The sequence below is a fragment of the Lampris incognitus genome, chromosome 3 (genome assembly GCF_029633865.1).
Source record: "Lampris incognitus isolate fLamInc1 chromosome 3, fLamInc1.hap2, whole genome shotgun sequence".
Lineage (NCBI taxonomy): Eukaryota > Metazoa > Chordata > Actinopteri > Lampriformes > Lampridae > Lampris > Lampris incognitus.
This window is the reverse complement of record NC_079213.1, coordinates 103,921,845-103,944,996: the sequence shown is the minus strand read 5'-3', so window position 1 is coordinate 103,944,996 and position 23,152 is coordinate 103,921,845. Positions and strand designations below refer to the sequence as shown.

The 23,152-nt window shown below is 45.3% G+C and overlaps 1 protein-coding gene across 1 annotated transcript in view; it reads right to left on the bottom strand.

Moving 5' to 3' along the window:
- Window positions 1-23,152, bottom strand: part of p3h2 (prolyl 3-hydroxylase 2) — a 130,176-nt gene that overhangs the window by 25,685 nt on the left and 81,339 nt on the right. The window contains exons 2-4 of the mRNA XM_056276902.1: window positions 13,288-13,440; window positions 10,249-10,438; window positions 7,762-7,940 (exon numbers count right to left, since the gene is read on the bottom strand). Of these exons, the coding sequence (XP_056132877.1) occupies window positions 7,762-7,940; window positions 10,249-10,438; window positions 13,288-13,440 (522 nt within the window). The remainder of the gene's footprint in view (window positions 1-7,761; window positions 7,941-10,248; window positions 10,439-13,287; window positions 13,441-23,152) is intronic.

The following is a 23,152-nucleotide window of genomic DNA, read 5'->3' as shown; positions in this document are numbered from 1 at the left end:
GCTAGTCCCTGTATTGTGACACCTGTCAATCAATCTGGGGGAGACGGCTGCTTCCTGTCCTGTGTAAGAGAGAGAAGACAGAGAAACAGAGAAGTGAGAAAAGCCAGTAAAGTGAAAAGAGAGAAAGACAAGGAGAGCGAGACGGCAAAGATAGATAGATGGATGGATGGATGGAAAGATAGATAGATAGATAGATAGATAGATAGATAGATAGATAGATAGATAGATAGATAGATAGATAGATAGATAGATAGAAACAGAGAGAGACAGCAAAGATAGATAGATAGATAGATAGATAGAAACAGAGAGAGACAGCAAAGATAGATAGATAGATAGATAGATAGATAGATAGATAGATAGATAGATAGATAGATAGATAGATAGATAGATAGATAGATAGATAGATAGATAGATAGATAGATAGATAGATAGATAGATAGATAGAAAGAGAAACTGAGAAAAGCCAGTAAAGTGAAAAGAGAGAAAGACAAGGAGAGCGAGACGGCAAAGATAGATGGATGGATGGATGGATGGATGGATGGATGGATGGATGGATGGATGGATGGATGGATGGATGGATGGATGGATGGATGGATGGATAGATAGATAGATAGATAGATAGATAGATAGATAGATAGATAGATAGATAGATAGATAGATAGATAGATAGATAGAAACAGAGAGAGACAGCAAAGATAGATAGATAGATAGATAGATAGATAGATAGATAGATAGATAGATAGATAGATAGATAGATAGATAGATAGATAGATAGATAGATAGATAGATAGATAGATAGATAGATAGATAGATAGATAGATAGATAGATAGATAGATAGATAGATAGATAGATAGATAGATAGATAGATAGATAGATAGATAGATAGATAGATAGATAGATAGATAGATAGATAGATAGATAGATAGATAGATAGATAGATAGATAGATGGATGGATGGATGGATGGATGGATGGATGGATGGATGGATGGATGGATGGATGGATGGATGGATGGATGGATGGATGGATGGATGGATGGATGGATGGATGGATGGATGGATGGATGGATGGATGGATGGATGGATGGATGGATAGATAGATAGATAGATAGATAGATAGATAGATAGATAGATAGATAGATAGATAGATAGATAGATAGATAGATAGATAGATAGATAGATAGATAGATAGATAGAAAGAAAGAAAGAAAGAAAAAAGGAAAGAGAAACAGAGAAAGACAGCAAAATAGTGAGTGAGTCAGCAGAGAGATGGCAAAGAGAGAAAAACAGGCAAGGGAGTAAAGTCAGTAAGTAAAAGTAAAAAGAGAGAAAGACAGACGGAGAGAGAGTCAGTGGACCAGAGGAAGGAGGTGGGGGTCTGGCCCGGGCGCGGGCCGTCTTGCTGGGCCGTTGGCGGCGGTAATAGAGCATGTCCACCAAATCCCCACAGCTGACAGCTAACAGCCCATGCCAACCGTTTGGACCAATTCAGGACAAGAAAATCACCCAAAACGCCCACGCCTGCCATGACACAATGGGTCACATTCGATTCCTGTCAGGATCCCATTCTGACAGACGGCCGAGCTGCACACAGTCTCTCTTTCTGCAACACGTCTATCCGACTCCCTCCCAACGGGAAAGCCCTCTTCACCCGACACGTTGCCGAAATTCAAAATCAATCCCACGTGTGGGTTTGTGTTGTTACCTTGCAACACTCTCTGACCCCGTTCATGGAGTTAGTTTTTTTTTCTACCTCTCCTTTTTCCGGCCTGTAATCATCACATAGTTTTCAGTCCAATACACCCAGGGGTCTGCTCGAGTGCCTACCAGCAACTGTGAGCACATTATGCGACGACAGTATCAGGATACTGAATAAGAAAAGGCAGAGGACGAGTTATTTGTGTCAGGAGGCATAACAAGTGCGTCTTGAGAAGCCAAAGGCGGCAGATGGAAGGTTATGTCAATAAAAGCCGTAAAGTTGAAACAGGTGAGAAGTCCGACTGGGATGAAGGGAATTTTGAAAACGTAATTTACCGTGAGCTGTCCTCTTCCGGACGTGATGTGAAAACCGTGTATGATGTAGTGCTGGAAAATTTGCCCTAAAAAAAGACAATCTGCCATTAAACTGCAAGGAAAGTAATGCCCCTGACTGTATATACCGATTTGGGCATGGTCCGTGTGCAATGATGTCCAAAGCCTCTTCCATTTTCTGTTTTTCTATAAACTGTAAAACAAGCAGGAAACTGTATTTTCTATGTTTTTGATTTTTTTAAAACTCTTTAAAACACGAAAAGACCATTTTCCTTTCTCTCATTCTATCTGTCTCTGTTGTGTCTTTAAATGCTACTTTATTTTGTCTGACTGTTGGTACACAGTTCATACACTTCTTCACCAATGGTTGTCCATGACATTTTAATGGCTTCTCCATAGATTTTATTTTAATTTTACTGACCAAAGCTAACTATGTTTTAGGGTTATCATGGAAAAAGTATGTTTTACTAAAGTATTACTAGCAGCTGATGAGTGCAAGACGCACAAAACAGGCCTGTACTGCTATGCATTAAAACTTTTTTCCTACATCTGTGTATATATATATGTGTGTGTGTGTGTGTGTGTGTGTGTGTGTGTGTGTGTGTGTGTATATATGTATATATATATGTGTGTGTGTATATATATATGTGTGTGTGTGTGTGTGTGTATATATATATGTGTGTGTGTGTGTGTGTGTATATATATGTGTGTATATGTATATATGTGTGTGTGTGTATGTGTGTATATATATGTATGTATGTATGTATGTATGTATGTATGTATGTATGTATATGTATATACACTACCGTTCAAAAGTTTGGGATCACCCAAACAATTTTGTGTTTTCCATGAAAAGTCACACTTATTCACCACCATATGTTGTGAAATGAATAGAAAATAGAGTCAAGACATTGACAAGGTTAGAAATAATGATTTGTATTTGAAATAAGATTTTTTTTACATCAAACTTTGCTTTCGTCAAAGAATCCTCCATTTGCAGGAATTACAGCATTGCAGACCTTTGGCATTCTAGCTGTTAATTTGTTGAGGTAATCTGGAGAAATTGCACCCCACGCTTCCAGAAGCAGCTCCCACAAGTTGGATTGGTTGGATGGGCACTTCTTGCGTACCATACGGTCAAGCTGCTCCCACAACAGCTCAATGGGGTTCAGATCTGGTGACTGCGCTGGCCACTCCATTACCGATAGAATACCAGCTGCCTGCTTCTGCTCTAAATAGTTCTTGCACAATTTGGAGGTGTGTTTAGGGTCATTGTCCTGTTGTAGGATGAAATTGGCTCCAATCAAGCGCTGTCCACTGGGTATGGCATGGCGTTGCAAAATGGAGTGATAGCCTTCCTTATTCAGAATCCCTTTTACCCTGTACAAATCTCCCACCTTACCAGCACCAAAGCAACCCCAGACCATCACATTACCTCCACCATGCTTAACAGATGGCGTCAGGCATTCTTCCAGCATCTTTTCATTTGTTCTGCGTCTCACAAACGTTCTTCTTTGTGATCCAAACACCTCAAACTTGGATTCATCCGTCCACAACACTTTTTTCCAGTCTTCCTCTGTCCAATGTCTGTGTTCTTTTGCCCATCTTAATCTTTTTCTTTTATTGGTCAGTCTCAGATATGGCTTTTTCTTTGCCACTCTGCCCTGAAGCCCAGAATCCCACAGCCGCCTCTTCACTGTAGATGTTGACACTGGTGTTTTGCGGGTACTATTTAATGAAGATGCCAGCTGGGGACCTGTGAGGCGTCTGTTTCTCAAACTAGAGACTCTAATGTACTTATCTTCTTGCTCAGTTGTGCAACGCGGCCTCCCACTTCTTTTTCTACTATGGTTAGAGCCTGTTTGTGCTGTCCTCTGAAGGGAGTAGTACACACCGGTGTAGGAAATCTTCAATTTCTTAGCAATTTCTCGCATGGAATAGCCTTCATTTCTAAGAACAAGAATAGACTGTCGAGTTTCAGATGAAAGTTCTCTTTTTCTGGCCATTTTGAGCGTTTAATTGACCCCACAAATGTGATGCTCCAGAAACTCAATCTGCTCAAAGGAAGGTCAGTTTTGTAGCTTCTGTAACGAGCTAAACTGTTTTCAGATGTGTGAACATGATTGCACAAGGGTTTTCTAATCATCAATTAGCCTTCTGAGCCAATGAGCAAACACATTGTACCATTAGAACACTGGAGTGATAGTTGCTTGAAATGGGCCTCTATACACCTATGTAGATATTGCACCAAAAACCAGACATTTGCAGCTAGAATAGTCATTTACCACATTAGCAATGTATAGAGTGTATTTCTTTAAAGTTAAGACTAGTTTAAAGTTATCTTCATTGAAAAGTACAGTGCTTTTCCTTCAAAAATATGGACATTTCAATGTGATCCCAAACTTTTGAACGGTAGTGTATATATACACTACCGTTCAAAAGTTTGGGATCACCCAAACAATTTTGTGTTTTCCATGAAAAGTCACACTTATTCACCACCGTATGTTGTGAAATGAATAGAAAATAGAGTCAAGACATTGACAAGGTTAGAAATAATGATTTGTATTTGAAATAAGATTTTTTTTACATCAAACTTTGCTTTCGTCAAAGAATCCTCCATTTGCAGGAATTACAGCATTGCAGACCTTTGGCATTCTAGCTGTTAATTTGTTGAGGTAATCTGGAGAAATTGCACCCCACGCTTCCAGAAGCAGCTCCCACAAGTTGGATTGGTTGGATGGGCACTTCTTTGAGCAGATTGAGTTTCTGGAGCATCACATTTGTGGGGTCAATTAAACGCTCAAAATGGCCAGAAAAAGAGAACTTTCATCTGAAACTCGACAGTCTATTCTTGTTCTTAGAAATGAAGGCTATTCCATGCGAGAAATTGCTAAGAAATTGAAGATTTCCTACACCGGTGTGTACTACTCCCTTCAGAGGACAGCACAAACAGGCTCTAACCAGAGTAGAAAAAGAAGTGGGAGGCCGCGTTGCACAACTGAGCAAGAAGATAAGTACATTAGAGTCTCTAGTTTGAGAAACAGACGCCTCACAGGTCCCCAACTGGCATCTTCATTAAATAGTACCTGTTAGAGCCTGTTTGTGCTGTCCTCTGAAGGGAGTAGTACACACCGGTGTAGGAAATCTTCAATTTCTTAGCAATTTCTCGCATGGAATAGCCTTCATTTCTAAGAACAAGAATAGACTGTCGAGTTTCAGATGAAAGTTCTCTTTTTCTGGCCATTTTGAGCGTTTAATTGACCCCACAAATGTGATGCTCCAGAAACTCAATCTGCTCAAAGAAGTGCCCATCCAACCAATCCAACTTGTGGGAGCTGCTTCTGGAAGCGTGGGGTGCAATTTCTCCAGATTACCTCAACAAATTAACAGCTAGAATGCCAAAGGTCTGCAATGCTGTAATTGCTGCAAATGGAGGATTCTTTGACGAAAGCAAAGTTTGATGTAAAAAAAATCTTATTTCAAATACAAATCATTATTTCTAACCTTGTCAATGTCTTGACTCTATTTTCTATTCATTTCACAACATATGGTGGTGAATAAGTGTGACTTTTCATGGAAAACACGAAATTGTTTGGGTGATCCCAAACTTTTGAACGGTAGTGTATGTATATATACATATACATATATACATACATGATGTTATATTCAGTTTGGATTTCCATTCCATTCCATTCTCCAAACCGCTTATCCTGCTCTCAGGGTTGCGGGGATGCTGGAGCCTGTCCCAGCAGTCATTGGGCGGCAGGCAGGGAGACACCCTGGACAGACCGCCAGGCCATCATAGGCTGGATTTCAAACACTGTATATGAGCCACTCTGCTCACAACATCTTTCGCAACAACTTTGAACAACTCTCAACAACTTTTGCAAGCTGTATTTTGTACTTTTTTTAGGGAGTTGTTCCTTATCCGATGAGAGGGTCCAAGGACAGGCTTTTGTGTTGCTATTAAGCCCACTGAGGCAAATTTGTAATTCGTGATATTGGGCTATACAAATAGAATAGAATTGACTTGACTTGCCTGTTTGAAGCCTCTGACTGTTGAAACTGCTCATTAGGTGTTGACACGCTAGCTAGCTAACTGATATGAAAGCTAACCAGCGGAGGCACATGTAAATATGCTGAGACAAATTGTTGCATGCATACACTGAACAGAATTTTTTAAGTAAGCGTTAAGCTAAGCATAGGGTTAGGGTGAGGTTGAGGTTAGGTTAAGGGTCACAGAAAGTTGAATCAATTCATCTGGACACAGTGTTTGTTGGGAGGAACATTTCATCACTCATCCAAGGGACTTCTTCAGTCTCAACTATTCCCTAAAACTCTGTGAAATAGTACACGTGGCTATTGTAACTCTAGTTAATGGTCACAGCAATTTGCATATGAAACCGGTTGTTGTGTTCGGTCGTTATGTCACTGTATTGTTTATAAAGGTGGGGATTAAACTTTCTGTGATTTCCTTACCTGGATTATCGAGCATGCATCAAGACATTAGGTTAAGGTTAACCAAGGGGGAAACAGATCTCGACGGGGAGACAGAGTTTCATACAACACCAGCAAGAGGTGGCGCTCACATGGACTCGCCTGCTTTATTATGGATCCCACTGCTTTTCATGGCACTCTGCCTCTGATTGGCCAGTACTCACTGCCTCCGTTGGTTGGGTTGGTTAAGGTTAGGGTTAAGGTCAGCTAATCAGAGGCAGAGTAGGGGTGAGTCTTCCTAGAATCCTAGTGCCTGGATGCTACATAGGGCATGCCTTGCCAAGAAAAGCAGTGGGATCCATAATAACTGAGTGCAATTCATCAGCAGGCTGCCAGAAGTTGGCCGATCAGAAGAAAGCAGTGGGGCTTTTAGGGCGGGGGGCCTTGAGGAGACAGCTAAAACAAGCTAAAATGGCTTGTTTCAGACAGAGGATGAACTAAGGGACTGCGTAAAGAGCCAGTATAAGATAAATAATGATATTTTTTTAACTGTGAATTACGCAAAGCTACTCCAGTGGAGCTCCAGAATAAAAATACAGAGCTGGAAGGAGGATGATAGGGCAACTTTAGAGATACAATATGTGATTATTTAATTGGTCTGAAGGATTTTCTTTGTGTGTGTGTGTGTGTGTGTGTGTGTGTGTGTGTGTGTGTGTGTGTGTGTGTGTAGTGTGTGTGTGTGCGTGCTTGACTTTTCTATCTCCAAGAAATGCGAACCAAAGGAGGGTAATTACACAATTCAAATATCTGTATTTCACAAAACAGTCCAAGGAAAAACTTGCCAACTGACAAAGACAAATATTGATGGAATTGTTTGATTAGTTCAGGCCTCGTCTTTACTAATCATTTGAGACAGATCAGATACAATCGGACATAATCAGATATTTGATAGGTATTCTTTTAGCCTTTGAATCTGAATGAAAGCGTGCCATCAAAAACAAATCACTCAGTGTATTAGAGCTGGACTGGCGAACTGCTGACGCAGCAAGTTAGGATTTCTTGGCATCGGGAAAACAAACTCACCCCTCCTCCCTCTCTCCTCCCCCTCTCTTTCTTTCTTGCCCTCCTCTCTTTTTTCTCTCTCCACTTCACCGTGCTCGCTTTCCATCATCTGCCCTTTGACCCCGCGCCAAGTGGCGCCCGGTGCCAAGCCGATGCCAAGCAGATTTGCTCACCTAGTGAGCACAAAGAGCATTGACTTGCTTTATCTAAGCCGCCCAAAGGACCCTCTCACCACAACAAAGCCCCCGGCCTCACGGCACAGCCGGCCATGTAGATGGAACGGCCGGCCAAACATGTCCATACCGCTCGCCTCAGAAGCTGTCTGCGACGGACAACCCCAACGCTTCCGAGATAAACAACGCTCCCTCTTGACGAGGTTTTCCAAAAAACCGAGGGACGTGCATCTAAACACTAAGGGCGAGGGACATTCTCACATCAACAAAACAGCTCACATGAAAGATGGACTTGATGAAATAACAAGGCACGGTGTTTTCCATAGATTCTTTCTTAGATTGGGGAGGAGGTGTAGCGTGTCAAGGGGAAAGGGAGGTTGTAAACACTGACATGCCCTTCCTGAACACATTTTTCAACATTGGGAGTTTGAATCATGACCGATAATAGGTGTGGTTTTATGAATTCAAAGCTATTGGCTACTGTCTTCCTGGGTGGGTGGGTGGGGGCTCGGTACCGCTCGTCACATGTTATTTACAAAAAATGTCGGATAGCGAGAGCGAGATCGTCTGCGAGGATTACAGTTTCGAGGAGGGGGATTCGGTGATACAAATAACTGTTAGATAGATAGATGATAGATATTTAGATAAATTGATAGATAGACAGATAGACAGACAGACAGACAGACAGACAGACAGACAGACAGACAGACAGACAGACAGACAGACAGACAGACAGACAGACAGACAGACAGACAGACAGACAGATAGACAGATAGACAGATAGATAGATAGATAGATAGATAGATAGATAGATAGATAGATAGATAGATAGATAGATAGATATATAGATAGATAGCAATACGTCGTAGCAAGATCGATAATAAAGTCTCAGCAAAATACCACGAACTCGAGCCAAGTAGCTAGCAGGCGGGGGTGAAAGAACGGCTTCTCCGTGGTTTTATGGCATCTCGGTACGGACACACCCTACATGCAAATTGACTGGTGTCTACATATCCACCGGCACAATTTGTCATTGGACACCATCTACAGCCAATCACAGATCTCTCTCGAGTGGCCGCAGACGCGCTGTTTTGGCCACTGAATTTCTCCGTGGTCACATTCCAACAACAATAGGAATTTTCAGATTTTGATGTCAGCATCACTTTAAGAGTTCATTTTCCGTCAGATCCGACTATGAAGCAGCAATAATTGGCAGCGCTGTCTTCGGAGTCGGCTTGTGTTCGTCACATGAATGCGTCTCTGGGTGTGTGGGGAAAAAGCAGTGGTTCGGCCTGGAGTCGCCTTGTCACGGAGGTGGCGAGGCGACTCCTTCGAGACTGCCGGCTGGAGAGATGCAGTTGGCGAACGCATGCAGTACGAGGGTGGGTGTTTGAACTAGAATAGGGATCGATTGGCCACTAAATTGGGAGAAAAAGGGAAAAATCTGAAATAAAAGTAAAAAAGTTCATTTTCCTTTAGGTCTGACAATGCAATATAAACTGTTAGGAAAATTTACCGCAGTTTTTATGTGGCATCGTCTTGAATATGCACTGAACATTCTGTACCTGGCAAACGACGTTAATAAGAGCTCGATCTTAAGTCGTATTAAAATGGAGCCTGTATCCAACACAGCAGCCCCAACGCACACTTCTATACGCAACAATAGTGTAACGTGCATGGATAAGAAGACACGCTGGCCGCTGGCAGGCGGGTCTGACCCTTTAGTCGAGCGGTTAGCGATGCCTCCTGCGGTGCGGGCGATACGGGTTCGCTTCCCGGCCGCGGCAGTTCCTGTGGTTGCGTTGTCCCCCGAATTCGCTACAATACAGTCATGTAGAAAAAGACAGATTTGCCTGACAAATTCAAATCGTTCATTGGCGGACTGAGTTCAGAGATGTCTTGACTGCCTGTGATTTGAGGCACAAGAGCGTTGTGTTATTGAGAGGTAACGAGTGTGGCCTAAAGTCATTGACATCACAACATAATGTGAAGCAACGACAAAAACCTTTGACTTCAGTTCACTTTGACATTTTCATTCAAATACTTCTGGATGTGCTGCAGCCGTAATAGTGGCTTATGGCCCCCACTGTTGAGAGGATTGTACTAGCGGCACACATTTCATGTGACGCCATTTGTGTATTTGCTGATATATTGTGTGTTACATGTGTATATGTTGAGGCACTATGGGATCTGTGGATATATGTGGAAGTATCGTGTTTTCTGTGCATATATGTTGATGTATTGTGTGTTCTATGTGTATATGTACTGTGTGTATATATTTATGTACTGTGTTCTGTGTGTATATGTTCTGTGTGTATATGTTTATGTACTGTGAGTTCTGTGTGTATATGTTTATGTACTGTGTTCTGTGTGTATATGTTCTGTGTGTATATGTTTATGTACTGTGTGTATATGTTGATGTACTGTGTTCTGTGTGTATATAGTATTTGTGTATTGTGTTCCATGTGTATATGTACTGTGTGTGTATATGTTAGTGTACTGTGTGTGTATATGTATGGTGCATTCGGCCTCGTCCGGGCTCTTACCCGATATGAGTTCATGGAGGCTGTAACGGTAGAGGAGGTGGTTGTGGCCCTCGAACCTCTGTGGCCCCTGGCAGAGGGCCCTGCACTCCACATCTGCTTTGTAGTACTCCTCCAGGGCCTCCTCGAAGAGGACAATGGCTCCCTCGTAGTCCCCCTGGTCGTATAACCTTACCCCTGCCGAGAAGGAGTGCTGAGGAAGGAGAGAGAGACGGGAGGAGAGAGAGAGAGAGAGAAAGAGAGAGAGAGAGAGATGAGGAGAACTGTATTTAAAATAAAATTTGACTGGGGAAAGAAAGAGAACGGAGAGAAAAAGCAAACGAGACAAGGAGCGAGCACAATGGACACAGCGAGAGAGAGCGAGAGAGGGGAACAAGAGATACGTAGAGAGAGATGGAACGAGAACAAAAAGGAGCAACAAAGAGGAAGAGCAAATGGAAAGAGGGACGCAAGTAAAAACGTGAACGACGGCCATCCAGGTAGCACAGCGGTCTATTCTGTTGCCTACCAACACGGGGAGCTCCGGCTCGAATCCCCGTGTTACCTGTGGGTATGTGTATGTGGGTATGTGTCCTGGTTGCTGCACTAGCGCCTCCTCTGGTCGGTCGCGGCGCCTGTTCAGGGGGGAGGGGGAACTGGGGGGAATAGCACCATCTTCCCACGTGCTACGTCCCTCTGGTGAAACTCCTCACTGTCAGGTGAAAAGAAGCGGCTGGTGACTCCACATGTATGGGAGGAGGCGTGTGGTAGTCTGCAGCCCTCCCCGGATTGGCAGAGGGGGTGGAGCAGCGACCGGGACGGCTCGGAAGAGTGGGGTAATTGGCCGGGTACAATTGGGGAGAAAAAGGGGGAAATTAACAAAAAGAAAAGAAAAGTGAATAACCAGCGCTCATCTATCGAGACAGCGAATGACGTAAAAATAACCCAAACCTACGAGTCTTTATGCACTAGCACTTCTCTTGTGCTGGGCAATATGCAAAATATCATTATCATGATAATCATACGTCTGCAGTATGATGCTGCAGATGTTCTACCAGTCTGTGGTGGCCAGTGCCACCTTCGCTGTGCTGGGGTGAATCTGGACTCTCTGGCAACGGTGTCAGAGAAGAGGATGCTGACCGAACTGTTGGCCATCATGAACAATGAGTCACACCCCCTCCACAACACACTGATCAAACGCAGGAGTGCCTTCTGCAACAGACTAATCCCCCCAAGCTGTGGAGCTTGGGGGGATTGTACTAAGTATATATATATATATATACACTACCGTTCAAAAGTTTGGGATCACCCAAACAATTTCGTGTTTTCCATGAGAAGTCACACTTATTCACCACCATATGTTGTGAAATGAATAGAAAATAGAGTCAAGACATTGACAAGGTTAGAAATAATGATTTGTATTTGAAATAAGATTTTTTTTACATCAAACTTTGCTTTCGTCAAAGAATCCTCCATTTGCAGCAATTACAGCATTGCAGACCTTTGGCATTCTAGCTGTTAATTTGTTGAGGTAATCTGGAGAAATTGCACCCCACGCTTCCAGAAGCAGCTCCCACAAGTTGGATTGGTTGGATGGGCACTTCTTTGAGCAGATTGCGTTTCTGGAGCATCACATTTGTGGGGTCAATTAAACGCTCAAAATGGCCAGAAAAAGAGAACTTTCATCTGAAACTCGACAGTCTATTCTTGTTCTTAGAAATGAAGGCTATTCCATGCGAGAAATTGCTAAGAAATTGAAGATTTCCTACACCGGTGTGTACTACTCCCTTCAGAGGACAGCACAAACAGGCTCTAACCAGAGTAGAAAAAGAAGTGGGAGGCCGCGTTGCACAACTGAGCAAGAAGATAAGTACATTAGAGTCTCTAGTTTGAGAAACAGATGCCTCACAGGTCCCCAACTGGCATCTTCATTAACTAGTACCTGTTAGAGCCTGTTTGTGCTGTCCTCTGAAGGGAGTAGTACACACCGGTGTAGGAAATCTTCAATTTCTTAGCAATTTCTCGCATGGAATAGCCTTCATTTCTAAGAACAAGAATAGACTGTCGAGTTTCAGATGAAAGTTCTCTTTTTCTGGCCATTTTGAGCGTTTAATTGACCCCACAAATGTGATGCTCCAGAAACTCAATCTGCTCAAAGAAGTGCCCATCCAACCAATCCAACTTGTGGGAGCTGCTTCTGGAAGCGTGGGGTGCAATTTCTCCAGATTACCTCAACAAATTAACAGCTAGAATGCCAAAGGTCTGCAATGCTGTAATTGCTGCAAATGGAGGATTCTTTGACGAAAGCAAAGTTTGATGTAAAAAAAATCTTATTTCAAATACAAATCATTATTTCTAACCTTGTCAATGTCTTGACTCTATTTTCTATTCATTTCACAACATATGGTGGTGAATAAGTGTGACTTTTCATGGAAAACACAAAATTGTTTGGGTGATCCCAAACTTTTGAACGGTAGTGTATATATCCACCCATTATCCGAATCCGGGTCCCGGGATGCTGGAGCCTATACCAGCATACATTGGGCGGCAGGCAGGGAGACACCCTGGAAACAGGCCACCAATCCATCACAGGGCCGACACACACACACACACACACACACACACACACACACACACACACACACACACACACACACACACACACACACACAAACACACACACACACACATTCACACCTAGGGCCAATTTAGTATGGCTGATTCACCTGACCTACATGTCATTGGACTGTGGGAGGAAACCGGAGCACCCGCAGGAAACCCACGCAGACACAGGGCGAACATGTAAACTCCACACAGAGGATGACCTGGGATGACCCCAAAGGTTGGACAACCCAGGGGCTCAAACCCAGGACCCTCCTGCTGTGAGGCGACTGCGCTAACCACTGCGCCACCGTACCGCCTATATCACATTGGACTGTCTTTCAGGTCACCAACCCAGCGTGTATTCATTTACATTTGAAGTACCCCGCCACTCAAAACTGACATAAAAGAAAGAAATATGATGATGAGGACATGAACAGGTCAACAGGGCCCGCTTCTCACCTGGTGCGGTCGGGCCTCTCGGTCCACAAAGTGGTCCTCCTGGACCCCCTGCAGGTCTTTGTACTGCTCCAGGTTCTGACCCATCTCCACATGCTCCGGGTTGGCCTGGAAATATGTGTGGGCCGCGGCCGCAGCTTTGTCTGGCTGCTTCAGCTGGAAAGGAGGGAGAGGGGGACATTAAAATAAAATCATTCAATATTTCAAATTTACATTTAGCCGTCTTTAAACTAATGCTGACATCCAAACGACCACATGTTGCCCCCGCAGTCGCATGGTGCTGTGTGCTTCCATGGTGCTGCAATTAACTATGGTCGTGCCAATTAAGACTTGTTGAAGTGAACCGAGAGAGACAGATGAACACACACAGACAAGGAAAGAAATACAGAGAAGTTAAGAGAGAGAGCACGAGAGAGACGGGGGGGGGGATGGGAGATTGACAGAGACAAACAGTTAAAGAGAGAGAGTGAAACAAGGAGGGGGAAAGAGAGAGCGAGAGAGAGCAAGAGAGTGAGAGAGACAGCGAGAGAGAGACCTATTTGTCATGCCAATAAAGCACTTTTGAATTTGAGAGAGAGCGAGAGAGTGTGAGAGAGAAAGAGAGAGAGAGAGAGAGAGAGAGAGAGAGAGAGAGAGAGAGAGAGAGAGAGAGAGAGAGAGAGAGAGAGAGAGAGAGAGAGAGAGAGAGAGAGAGAGAGAAGATGTTAGCACAAACATTCGCATCAGTACAGAAACTCCCTTGGCCAAGCTCACATTGTGTGTCCAGGTCATCTGATGGCTGTCCATCAAAGCTGCTATAAAAACAGCAAACCGTGTTTTATTTCCTGCAATACCAGTTGTGCAAAGGTAACACGAGTCCAGCTGACTCACTTCCAGTCATTTAATGTGCCGGTCCAGCTGGACAGCAGACCTCCATCACACTAAATGTGACGGCGCTGAGGCCCTCGAGATGGAAGAACACGCTGAGGACAGCAGTCAGTTCTTCAGGCCACATTAAACTTAAATCCAATGGACAGCTTGACAAAAGCCCTGCACTCCGTCAAGTCCGTTTAATTCCCATTTACAGGGTAATTTCCCAATCTTGGATAATGTCTCTGCAGGAGTTAAGAGCAACACAAAACATTTTTCACCGTCTCATATGCATATTCAGCATGTCAGCATTATCAAACACCCGTCTCTCCCTGTCCAAACACACACACACACCAGATAGATCAGTGTCCTTGCTTCCAAACTGATGCACACCCCACATCCCAGATTCCCACCAGGAAAGTGGAAAAAAGCCATCTGCTAGATACAGCCATCCCCGCTGCAGATGTTCTCCATCAGTTACACTTTACACTGACATTCATATTTACTTAGTGGTTAGTCCCAGTGAGCGTGGATCAAAATGATTGAAAGGGGAGAATGAAGTACAGTGATAATATTAAATGGATAACAGAGAAGGGCCTGTCAGGGTCAGCGCCATTATGGCACAACATATTCCTGTTCCTCTGCAGCAACCATTTGAAACGTGGCAGAAGACCTATGAGTACGTTTTTATATGTCGCATGAACAATGGCATGTCCGGCTAACTCTCATCTACCCTTACCCATCCATCCATCCACCCATTATCCAAGCCGCGACATCAGTCCCAGTCACGATCCTACAGTCAGTTGGTCAGTAAACGGTCTCCTACTTAGTCTGAGTCGAACCCCCAAAACAACAACACAAGAATAACCACAACATGAACACCACGTCATTAAAACACAATTTTAAATCTAACATTAACAGTCCCAAACAGTCTACATGTGTTTTGTGGACTTGTACCCCGGGGCACTCTATGGGGGGTACTACTGTGGGAGTATGGGGTACCGGGGCAGATGCTACAAGCCATCCGGTCGTTGTATAACCAATGTGAGAGCTGTGTCCGCATTCTTGGCACGAAGTCAAACGTTTTCGGTGGGTGTCGGACTCCGCCAAGGTTGTCCCTTGTCTCCCATTCTGTTTGTGATATTCATGGACAGGATCTCAAGGCGCAGCCAAGGAGAGGAGTGTGTCCGTTTTGGGAACCTCAGAACTGCATCTCTGCTGTTTGCAGATGATGTGGTTTTGTTGGCTCCATCAGAACGGGACCTCCGGCGCACACTGGGGCGGTTTGCAGCTGAGTGTGAAATGGCCGGGATGAGAGTCAGCACCTCCAGGTCTGAGGCCATGGTTCTCTACCGGAAAATGGTGGATTGCTCCCTCCGGGTTGGGGATGAGTTGTTGCCTCAAGTGAAGGAGTTCAAGTATCTCAGGGTCTTGTTCCCGAGTGAGAGTAGGGTGGAGCTGGAGATTGATAGGCGGGTTGGTGCAGCATCAGCAGTAATGCGGATGTTGTACTAGACTGTTGTGGTGAAGAGGGAGCTGAGCCAGAAGGCAAAGCTCTCAATTTACCAGTCAGTCTTCTTTCCAACTCTCACCTATGGTCATGAGCTTTGGGGAGTGACCGAAAGGGTGAGACCGTGGATACAAGCGGCTGAAATGAGTTTCCTCCGTAGGGTGTCTGGGCTCAGCATGAGAGATAGGGTGAGGAGCTCGGACATCCGGAGGGAGCTCGGCCTCAGAGTAGAGCCGCTGCTCCTTTGCGTCGAAAGGAGCCAATTGAGGTGGTTAGGGCATCTGATTAGGATGCCTCCTTGGCGCCTTCCTTTGGAGGTTTACCGGGCACGGCCAACTGGGAGGAGACCCCGGGGTAGATCCAGAACTCACTGGAGGCACTACATGTCCAATCTGGCCTGGGAGCGCCTTGGGATCCCCCAGGAGGAGCTGGAGGGGGTTGCTGGGGAGAGGGACGTCTGAAGTGCCCAACTTAGCTTGCTGCCACCGTGACCCGACCCCGGAGAAGCGGCTGATGAATGAAGGAATGAATGAATGAATGAATGAATGAATGAATGAATGAACAGTCCCATCAGCCACTGCACTCCCCCAGCGCAGAACCACCACCAACAGTCAGAGTGACCGCCTCTCCCGGTCGCTACAGTATGACGTCATGGGTTTGTTTGTAAGGCGCGTGTGTAGCAGATGTGGAATGTTGTGTTTACTGACTTTATCACTAGAAATGTACATTCCACACAGCCCAGCCCGCGGTTCAAAATAAAGGCATGTTGTTGTTATTTTATTTATTTATTTTGTTGCATTTGTACGTTAGGAAAAGTTAGGCATACTGTTGGGTCTGAGATGGTACACAGCCACCTGCCACTACTGGAGGGTGGGGGCTGCACCCACCACTAGGGGGCGCTTCAGCCCCCTACACACACACCCCACTTCCCGTGCCAATGCATATGTTAGTGCAAGTTTGTGTTTATGCAAGTGTGAAGTGTGAGTCCATATATGTGTGTGTGTGTGTGAGTTTATGTTAGTGCGGGTAGTAAGTGGTTTGTTTGCATGTTAGACCATATTTGGGTACGTCTGTGCTTGTGTTAGCGCAACTCTGTGTGTGTTTGTGTGTGTGTGTGTGAGACAGTGAGTGAGTGAGTGAGTGCGTGCGTCGGTGATTGTGTGTGTGAACACAACTGTTGTGAACACTGTGCGGCTGCCTTCCTGGTTAGCAGAACGAGAAGCAGCAGCTGTCATATGTGGGCCTTGGCGGCGGGCCAACATAATCTGCGCTGTGCGGAGCGACGACCTCTCAGCACACTTCCAGCAATTGTCAAACAGATCACCGGCGTTTCCAGCGAACCGTGCCGCTTTCATATCACCGGTGACGGGGCATCGCCCAACTGCGTGACCTCCGACCCTTTTATATTATCACTCACACTTACTAACTGTAGACGTGTAAACTCCTTCAGATAAGGAGCTGATATCTGCAACTCCAGAAAGAATAATTAATATGCTGTTAAAAAACAAAAAAAAAATCTATCCGAAGAGACGATGCAAGGATTAACTTGAAGCAAGTTCTGATTGCCAAGTAGATCTGCAGGCACAAGGAATTCGCCTTGACATGAAGCTGCATGGAAGACGAACCACGTGACCAAACCTGAAGATAAGAGCACCTAGTTGGCACCTTCGTGTAGGGCAGGGGTGTCCAACTCCAGGCCTCGAGGGCCTCGAGGGCCGCAGTGTCTGCAGGTACTTGTTGCAACCATGCACTGCACCACCTGATTAAACTAGTTCCTCTCCCTCCTTGATCCAGGAGGGGAGCTAATTAGTTAAATCAGCACGGTTGCAACAAATACCTGCAGACACTGCGGCCCTCGAGGCCTGGATTTTGACACCCCTGGTGTAGGGGAATAGCAGGTTGGGGGGGGGGAGGGGAGTAAAGGGATTCAGGCAATACTAAGGATGCGTGGACAGAAAGCAAAATATAAAATTAAAAAAACCCAACTCACAATAGAAACCCTGCACAGCAGAACATCGGCAGCTTGTAGGTGTCTGCCGTACAGTATTTACAGATGCTACGTTTCATTAGCATTAACACGTGATGGGCGTCCGGGTGGCGTAGCGGTCTAGTCCGTTGCCTACCAACACGGGGATCGCCGGTTCGAATCCCCGTGTTACCTCCGGCTTGGTCGGGCGTCCCTACAGACACAACTGGCCGTGTCTGCGGGTGGGAAGTCAGATATGGGTATGTGTCCTGGTCGCTGCACTAGCGCCTCCTCTGGTCGGTCGGGGCGCCTGTTCGAGGGGGAACTGGGGGGAATAGCGTGATCCTCCCACGGGCTACGTCCCCCTGGTGAAACTCCTCACTGTCAGGTGAAAAGAAGCGGCTGGTGACTCCACATGTATGGGAGGAGGCATGTGGTAGTCTGCAGCCCTCCCCGGATCATCAGAGGAGGTGGTGAATATATAAATATATATATATATATGTGTGTGTGTGTGTGTGTGTGTGTGTGTGTGTGTGTATATATATATATATGTGTGTGTGTGTGTGTATATAGGTGTGTGTATATATATATACATATATATATATATATATATATACATATATATATATATATATATATATATATATATAGGTGAACTCTTGTCATCCTTAACTGGTAGTCAGTATGAAATTTGGATATTGTCAAATCACGATACACAATTTTGCTGTCTAAATTGATGAGTATGTGTGACGTGTTTAAGGGAGTATTATTCGGAAACCACTTTTGGTTTCATGTTATACTTTACATTACCGAATGGTTCACTGTGATGAACCTCGGCCGGACACGGTAAATCTCCTGATAGATGTGTGTGTTTGTGTACCTCCATATCACGCACACTTCCATGTATATTGTCATCGGGCCCCCGGGTTAGTGAGCATATCAACGGTATTATAAATATGTATTTACAGAAATGACCATTGGGCTGGTGCGGGTGGTTCTAATAAACGCAGTATAATAAATGACCACATCTACTGGACCACAGCTACACCCGTCTCACCCCTGCCCCGCAGCAGCAGCAGCAGCAGCAGCAGCAGCAGAGGAACCCCTCCACCTTCATGTCAGGCCAAACCAGAGCGCTTCACTTTCCTCTCATCTCCACAGCCTCCACACACAGGCAGCACAGGTGGCCCATTGTACAAAACCCCCAAAGATGACTTCCAGATGTTGAAAACATGAAAGTAGGTGCCCCCTACCACCACACCACACCACACCACACCACACCACACCACACCACACCACACTATACACACACATCAGGTGACATCCCCACCGTTCACATCAAAAGTCTGGAAGCCTCAAAGTAGCTACAACCAAAAGCAACACACAACGTCATCCAGTTCTGGGATGGAGGACAAGACGTCTGGCATGAAGGAGCGTCTGTCCTCCGTCCTTCGTTCTGCAGGGGACTGATGGTGGAACGTCCCCCACATGTTCATTTATCATGTGGGTGAACGCTTCACTGTGTCCGTCAGGTCAGATGCCAACTGTGGTCAAGTCACAACATGGGTTTGACTGGTTTCATTCACAGCCTCATGACAAGTCATAGTCACCTTACCTACACACCTACACTCCTACACTCCTACACTCCTACACTCCTACACACCTACACTCCTACACTCCTACACACCTACACTCCTACACACCTACACTCCTACACTCCTACACACCTACACTCCTACACTCCTACACACCTACACACCTACACTCCTACACCCCTACACACCTACACTCCTACACCCCTACACTCCTACACCCCTACACCCCTACACCCCTACACACCTACACTCCTACACACCTACACTCCTACACACCTACACTCCTACACACCTAAACACCTACACTCCTACACACCTACACTCATACACACCTACACTCTTACATACCTACACTCCTACACACCTAAACACCTACACTCCTACACACCTACACTCCTACACACCTACACTCCTACACACCTACACTCCTACACTCCAACACACCTAAACACCTACACTCCTACACACCTACACTCCTACACTCTTACATACCTACACTCCTAAACACCTACACTCCTACACACCTACACTCCTACACACCTACACTCTTACATACCTACATACCTACACACCTACACTCCTACATACCTACACTCCTACACTCTTACATACCTACACTCCTAAACACCTACACACCTACACTCCTACACTCTTACATACCTACATACCTACACTCCTACACACCTACACTCCTACACTCTTACATACCTACATACCTACACTCCTACACACCTACACTCCTACATTCCTACACTCCTACACACCTACACTCCTACACACCTACATTCCTACACTCCTACACTCTTACACACCTACACTTCTACACACCTACACTCCTACAAACCTACACTCCAACACACCTACACTCCACCCTCGTCTACATGCAGATGTGTCTTGTCCTACACGTAGATGTGTCTTCTGCTATATGTAGATGTGTCTTGTCCTACACGTAGATGTGTCTTCTGCTATATGTAGATGTGTCTTGTCCTACATGTAGATGTGTCTTGTGCTACATGCAGATGTGTCTTGTCCTACATGCAGATGTGTCTTGTCCTACATGTAGATGTGTCTTGTGCTACATGCAGATGTGTCTTGTCCTACATGTAGATGTGTCTTGTGCTACATGTAGATGTGTCTTGTGCTACATGTAGATGTGTCTTGTCCTACATGTAGATGTGTCTTGTGCTACATGCAGATGTGTCTTGTCCTACATGTAGATGTGTCTTGTGCTACATGTAGATGTGTCTTGTGCTACATGTAGATGTGTCTTGTCCTACATGTAGATGTGTCTTGTCCTACATGCAGATGTGTCTTGTGCTACATGCAGATGTGTCTTGTGCTACAGGCAGATGTGTCTTGTCCTACATGCAGATGTGTCTTGTCCTACATGCAGATGTGTCTTGTCCTACATGTAGATGTGTCTTGTGCTACATGCAGAGTGTTCTTGTGCTACAGGCAGATGTGTCTTGTGCTACATGCAGATGTGTCTTGTCCCTACATGTAGATGTGTCTTGTCCTACATGCAGATGTGTCTTGTCCTAATGTAGATGTGTCTTGTGCTACAGGCAGATGTGTCTTGTGCTACATGCAGATGTGTCTTGTCCTACATGTAGATGTGTCTTGTCCTACATGCAGATGTGTCTTGTCCTAACATGTAGATGTGTCTTGTGCTACATGTAGATGTGTCTTGTGCTATATGCAGATGTGTCTTGTCCTACATGCAGATGTGTCTTGTGCTATATGCAGATGTGTCTTGTCCTACATGCAGATGTGTCTTGTCCTACATGCAGATGTGTCTTGTCCTACATGTAGATGTGTCTTGTGCTATATGCAGATGTGTCTTGTCCTACATGCAGATGTGTCTTGTCCTACATGCAGATGTGTCTTGTCCTGCATGCAGATGTGTCTTGTGCTACAGGCAGATGTGTCTTGTGCTATATGCAGATGTGTCTTGTCCTACATGTACTTGTGTCTTGTGCTACATGTACATGTGTCTTGTCCTACATGTACATGTGTCTTGTGCTACATGCAGATGTGTCTTGCCCTACATGTAGATGTGTCTTGTCCTACATGCAGGATCTTGTCCTACATGCAGATGTGTCTTGTCCTACATGCAGATGTGTCTTGTGCTACATGTAGATGTGTCTTGTCCTACATGCAGGATCTTGTCCTACATGCAGATGTGTCTTGTCCTACATGCAGATGTGTCTTGTGCTACATGCAGATGTGTCTTGTCCTACATGCAGATGTGTCTTGTGCTACATGTAGATGTGTCCTTGTCCTACATGTAGATGTGTCTTGTCCTAAATGTAGATGTGTCTTGTGCTACATGTAGATGTGTCTTGTCCTAAATGTAGATGTGTCTTGCCCCTACATGTACATGTGTCTTGTGCTACATGCAGATGTTGTCTTGTGCTACATGCAGATGTGTCTTGTGCTACATGTAGATGTGTCTTGTCCTAAATGTGGATGTGTCTTGTCCTACATGTAGATGTGTCTTGTCCTACATGTAGATGTGTCCTTGTCCTACATGTAGATGTGTCTTGTCCTACATGTAGATGTGTCTTGTCCTACATGTACATGTGTCTTGTCCTACATGCAGATGTGTCTTGTCCTACATGTAGATGTGTCTTGTCCTAAATGTGGATGTGTCTTGTCCCTACATGTAGATGTGTCTTGTCCTACATGTAGATGTGTCTTGTCCTACATGTAGAGCAGATGTGTCTTTTCCTACATGTAGGATCTTGACCTACATGCAGATGTGTCTTGGCGTGTTGCAAATAGATTTCTATCTACTGAAGTTTGGAAATGAGAGCTTGGATCAAAACGAGAGAACAATTGATATCCGGTGGGTGGGGTGCTGTGTTTGTGTGTGTGTGTGTGTGTGTATGTGTCTTTGTGTGTCTGTGTGTGGGTGTGTTATAACACAGCTTGTGATCTTTGTCTCTTCTTCTCTTCGTCTCCCTCGCTCTCGATTTCTCTCACTTTCTCTGTCTAAGATATTAAGAGACACGCTTTGAATAAAAACATCTGGGTAGCGTAGCGGTCTATTCCGTTGCCTACCAACATGGGGCTCGCCGGTTCGAATCCCCGTGTTACCTCCGGCTTGGTCGGGCGTCCCTACACACACAATTGGCCGTGTCTGCGGGTGGGAACCCGGTGTGGGTATGTGTCCTGGTCGCTGCACTAGCGCCTCCTCTGGTCGCTAGTGTGATGACTGGCCGTATTTCCGCTTACATCGGACCGGCTGACACCGTTTGAATCCTGGTGTTTCCAACAGGTGCCGTCCAAACTTAGACGGGCGTTTAACACACCGAACCCCACCTGACAGGCAGACCGGCTGCGGAAACCACGACAGTTTCCATCCGGTCTCTACTTTACACACCGCTCCTGTCATGGCAACCGTTCCAGATTAATGATTGACAACGAGGTCACGTGACAGAAAAGGACTACCGGCAGATTTCTGCTGTACGGCTGTTCTGTGGATTGCCCTTCTTTTACATTTCTTATTTTGCGCCCTGTACACAGGTAGCGGCTCAGTTGCTTTCACTCCCCTGCAGACGTTCCTCGAAATGCGGATGCTCCGATTCCTAAATTCTCCTCTAGATATGCTTTTATTTTTTTTGGGGTGGGGGGGATTTCCCCCCCCCCTTTTTCTCCTCTCTACCAATTACCCCACTCTTCCGAGCCGTCCCGGTCAGCGGCGGCATCATGGGGGGGGCTACCAGGGCCCAGAAGGGAGGGGAGGGGATGGGGGGGGGCTACCAGGGCCCAGAAGGGAGGGGAGGGGAGGGGATGGGGGGGGGGCCTCGGGAAGCCTGGAATTAAAAGTTGGTTTTGGTTTGCAAATTTTCATTTCTAACTAATTAGCGTCATAACTTCATTTAAAATTAGCTCGATACATCGGTTGAGGGACTTAAAGAAAACGGCGAGGGCTCTCTGAAGCCC